Source organism: Oratosquilla oratoria, chromosome 10 (assembly GCF_046742065.1).
Source record: "Oratosquilla oratoria isolate Oo_2021 chromosome 10, ASM4674206v1, whole genome shotgun sequence".
NCBI lineage: Eukaryota > Metazoa > Arthropoda > Malacostraca > Stomatopoda > Squillidae > Oratosquilla > Oratosquilla oratoria.
Genome location: NC_134786.1, coordinates 12,206,526 through 12,211,525, shown reverse-complemented (window position 1 = coordinate 12,211,525; position 5,000 = coordinate 12,206,526). Strand labels below are relative to the sequence as shown.

General features: G+C 46.7%; 1 protein-coding gene across 1 annotated transcript in view; it reads left to right on the top strand.

Moving 5' to 3' along the window:
- LOC143028725 (dynein axonemal heavy chain 3-like) overlaps positions 1–5,000 on the top strand; it is a 123,580-nt gene that overhangs the window by 92,627 nt on the left and 25,953 nt on the right. Inside the window, 7 exon segments of the mRNA XM_076191095.1 lie at positions 1–23; positions 303–468; positions 1,279–1,470; positions 2,230–2,423; positions 3,261–3,468; positions 4,297–4,442; positions 4,973–5,000. The exon segment at positions 1–23 is cut by the window's left edge and continues 97 nt beyond it; the exon segment at positions 4,973–5,000 is cut by the window's right edge and continues 87 nt beyond it. Of these exon segments, the coding sequence (XP_076047210.1) occupies positions 1–23; positions 303–468; positions 1,279–1,470; positions 2,230–2,423; positions 3,261–3,468; positions 4,297–4,442; positions 4,973–5,000 (957 nt within the window).

Sequence of the window (5,000 nt, the reverse complement as noted above, 5' to 3'; positions counted from 1 at the left end):
GAGATCCTCGTCCTTCGAGACCGGTGGGTTGTGGCGTTATAAACGGGGTGGTATGACGTCATTGACAAAATTACGTCATTGAGACATTTTTATGACGTCATAGTCCAGGTCTATAACGTCCTTGGCGAGGGGTATGTATGGCAGGAAGTGACGAAAATATTTTTAGCTTCTAACGCATATTTTCCTTTTGTTACAACCACGAATGCGAACTGACTCGGCCACCCCTCTTTAAGGGGGACTGAAGTCTGGTATATACAATACGTGCACGTATGTACGAGCTCTTGGCTTGCCTCTTTGCTCAGGTACCTGATCGGCCTTGAGAAGCTGGAGGAGGCCGAGAAGCTGATCACCGAGCTGCAGGTGGAGCTCAAGCTCCTGCAGCCCAGGTTGGTCGAGACATCTGCCAACACGGAGGCTCTCATGATCAAGATCGAGCAAGACACCATCCAGGTGGAGAAGAAGAAGGAGGTGAGTAAGTGAGGGACGGGCGCAGGGTCTCCCCAGCTGGGCTTCGGGACGGGACGGGACGGGACGGGACAGGGTGGTGGTGCGGAAGGGCTTAGCCGAGGAAAAAGGTCTCGCGGGGAGACTGGCTTAGAGACAAGGTCAGAACAGGTCACAGGAGGAGCATAAGGTCCCCAGGGTGGGTGTTACAGGAAGAGACGGGACTGTCCTGTTTTATCCTCTTGCAGAGGGACGACCTACTTAAACACAGCACTAAAAGAACGGGAGTTTTTTCTTCCTCCCCAAAAAGAAAATAGTTGTCAATTCTGCTTTTGCGACATTGATGCCATTGACTAGCCTGATTAGGGTCGGAATGGGTTTTCCTTGTCTTCAGTTATTCCTTTTTCTCTGATGAAGGTCCATGAGTGTGTTTATTTCTAGACCTATTTAATTTTGAACACTCTTTAGGTTTATTTCCGTCTTTGTGTAAGGGTTTGAAGTGAGTTGGATGTTTGAGTAAATGAGGCTTTGAAGTGAGTTGGATGTTTCAATGATTACTAGTTTCGGTCATTCATTTGTGGAAACTCTATCCATAAGAATGATGAAATACCGGACAACGAGCAGCGAAATTAACTTAAGATGTCGCCTTTATTGCTCCCTCCAGTGGCAAACGCCCGCTTTCCTCTGTTTCTTTACAACGGTCGTAAAATTCGCTGCCCGTAACTCCCTTCTGTAGCAGCTGCTCTCCAGCGCTAGCAGTACTACCCTTTCTCGAATGAAATGACTCCTTCTTCTTCTGACTTCCCGTCTCATCCTCCACATCTCGCCCTCCAGCTCGTCGCTGCCGACGAAGCCGTGGCCAACAAGAAGTTCGCGGACGCCCAGGCCATCAAGGACGACTGTGAGAAGGAACTGGCGAAGGCCGTCCCGGCGCTCAACGCGGCCACCGAAGCCCTCAACACCCTCAAACAGGACGACATCAGAGTCGTCAAGGCCATGAAGAACCCCCCGTCAGGAGTCAAGCTGGTGAGCTGTGGTTCATCCTCCTGTCTCCCCTCATGATCTTCCTGTTCACCTTCCTGCTCCTTCTTCTCCTATTACCCTATCTCCTCCTCCTCCTGTTTCTTCTCCTCCTACTCCTATTCCTCCTTCTCCTCCTCCTCCTCCTCCTCCTCCTCCTCCTCCTTCTCCTCCTTCTCCTCCTCCTGTTCCTCCCCTTCTTTCTGTTCCTCTTTTTTCTCCTGTTATTTCTCCTTCTGTTCCTCCCCTTCCTCTTCCTGTTGAGCTAAAGTATAACAGATTTAGCCTTTTGCTGAAATGACGTACTTTGACGGTATTCTTTTGGCTTCCTTCCACGTGGACTTGCGACAAAACAGGCTCCCGATGCATCGAAGCCAAATTTGGACACATTTGACATAGATATACCCGTTAGCCAAACACAATCCTCTGATAATGAAAATAGATGAATAAAGATAAATGAAATAGAAACAAAATAACATAAAAAGTATGTCATCTTTAGCCTTTGTGGTCTGAAGGCTTTCCGAAAGCTGCTTAAATGGCTGACAAAACTCGTTAAATTAATATCACTTAACCGGAATGGGTTAATTGAGATATTTTAACCATGATGTATTTTGACCCTTTCGCCGCGACGATGGCTTCGCCGTGGCCGAATGAAACCGCGTGGCGGTAGCTAGAGTAAAGGGCGAAAGTCGCAAAAATGAGCGGAAGGCCTGACGCTGCTCGACTTCTTTTCGTGACTCCGGCAGGCTGTTCCTCTTCCCCCAGGTCATGGAGGCCGTGTGCGTCATGCTGGAGGTCAAGCCCGAGAGGCGTCCGGACCCTCAAGGCTCCGGTAAGATGATCGAGGACTTCTGGGTACCCTCCCAGAAGCTTCTGGGCGACATGAAGTTCCTGCAGAACCTTCTCTACTACGACAAAGACAACATCCCCACCAAGATCATTTCCGTCGTCAGAGAAAAGTAAGTCTGTCCGCAGGGGGGTGGGACTGGGGGCGCCGTGGCCGAATCCAGATTCCCCTGACGTCGGCCAAAAAAAAAGGGACGTGTTGTCTGGCAAGAGGTAAAAAGAAATCAGTCTATAAGTTCTTATGGGGAAAGACGCCTCCTCAAACCCCCAAGAGCTGATTGAGGATATTCAACTATTTTCATAACAGGTCTCCTAAAGCCTCATGAAGCAAAGCATAACCTTGACTGCCTAAGGGGTTCCTACAAACCGAATAAAATCGCCTGGCGTCTGACGCCACAGTAGAACCTTTCAAGGCGCCAAGTTCGTCTGCATAGTAAGTCAAAGAGTGGAATGCAACCATGATCAGTGACCTCATCTATAAATGATGAGGCAACTTTCTTGGCCCATTAATTTACTTACGAAATCTTGCTGCTTAGTATTCCATTGTCATTTCTATTCTAGTGGGTAGTTCTCGAAAATCCGATCGATATCGGTTGGCTGAACAATTGTACCTAGAAACGCAAATTAGCAAGGGTACTGACTAACTTTTACGTTGTGTGAAGAAAAAGGACCCATTATTTCATCTTCCCTAGTATAGCTTTTATTTTCTTGTAATTTTCAACAGCAGTAGTGTGAGGTCAAATAATGCCCCTATGTTTCCTCTGCCTCCTCTGGTACAAATGTTCTCAGATCCAGGTCACTTGTTCTCATACACCTTCCCTTCAAATGACAGAACGCGCCTAGGTGGAACTCGAACAAAATATTTTTATAGAGTCTTTTCTCTTCTGCCCAAGAAGGCAAGGCCTACTCTTTGGGGGAGGGAGTGTCTCATGAACGTGTCTTCCTCCCAGGTACTACAGCCACGAAGACTTCGACCCGAAGAAGATCCGGAACGTGTCGATGGCCTGCGAGGGCCTCTGCCGCTGGGTCAGGGCCATGGTCGTCTACGACCAGGTCATCAAGATCGTGGCGCCGAAGAAGGCTGCACTCGAGGCTGCCAACCACGAACTCGCCCTCCAGAACGAGAAGCTGGAGGCGAAGCGAAAGGAGCTTCGGGAGGTGAGAAGTGGAAGCTGGGGAAGAAATATGGAGGGAGTGGGGGGACGGGAGGAAAGGGAAGGGAGGTGGAGAAGGTGGGGTGGGGGAATAGGTAATAGAGGAGAATAAAGAGGGAGGGATTGGTGGAAAGGAGAAGGTAGAGGACGAGGATAATGAGGAAAGAAAAGAAAAAAAGGAGAAAGAGGAAGAAGACGAGGAGGAAGAAGGGAATAACGCGAGTATGGGAAACCATTTTAGCCTCTTTTGTTGTCTTGTCTCTTTGGCTGCGGCAGGAGTATTCCTCAACTGAATAAAGTCGCCGCCCGGGCACGCACCAGCTCGGTTACAGTCATCACAAAGCGAAGCCAAAGAATGAATCAAAATAGGTGCGCTGACATGGTCAGCGCTGTTGATTGTGTGCATGATCCTGATATGGGATGCTTTCAGTATTTTATTTATCCATTAATTTCTCTATTTATCTATTTGTTCATTTAATTATTCTATTAATTAATGTATTTATTTATTATTTATTTATTTATTTATCAATGTATGCATTTACTTATTCATTTATTTATTTATTTACTTACTTATTCACATCTTCATTTCCAATATCTTATAGGAATCAGTATTGTATATCAATTTTCATCTTACATATCGTGGATTTGGTGTCGCCGGTTATCGCCTTCAAAAGACTAAACATTTCCTCTACACGTCCCCTTCTCCCTGCCCTTCAACCCACTATTTCTAATCTCTTCCTCTCTTCCCCTCTTGCCCTCTTCCCCTCTCCCCTCTCCTCCTTTTCCCCTTTTCCACTCTCCCCTCGACCCCTTTCTCTCTCTCTCCCCACAGGTGACGGACAAGCTGCAAGCGCTCAACGATGAATTCACCAAGAAGCAGAAGGAGAAGAAGGACCTCGAGGACTCGATTGTCCGGTGCGAGCAGAAGAGGGACCGCTCCGAGAGGCTCGTCGGTGGTCTCGGAGGCGAGAGGGACAGGTGAGCGAGCGCGGCCAAGGAGTGCAAGGTCACGGGAAGGTGCGATTACGCCCGAATACAATGGGTTACTGTGGCCAAGCATGAAAAGTAACAGGAGACATTTTGGATGCAAAAAAATAAAATAAAATGATAATAATAAAAATAATAATAATAATAATAATAATAATAATAATAATAATAATAATAATAATAATAATAATAATAATAATAATAATAATAATAATAATAATAATAATAGTAAGGATAACAATAATAGATAAGCACTTGACAAACATTGCAGCATCTCGCTCAGGTGTTTATCCAAGCGAGTATTAAAAGTACGAACTGTACTACATTAAATCGCTTTGGCAGGAAGTCTACTCCATTCACTAACTGATGCATGTTTTACAGCCTTATCACCACCCAAAGTTCTAAAGTAGGCCACCAATGATCAACTCTTTTTTTTTTTTTTCTGCAAGGCCCCTGCCCCTCCAGCCAGCCGAATCCCCTTCCATCCACACTGACCTTCGCTCCTCCTCCTTCCCCCCCAGGTGGAGTGATGCTGCCAAGGAGCTGACA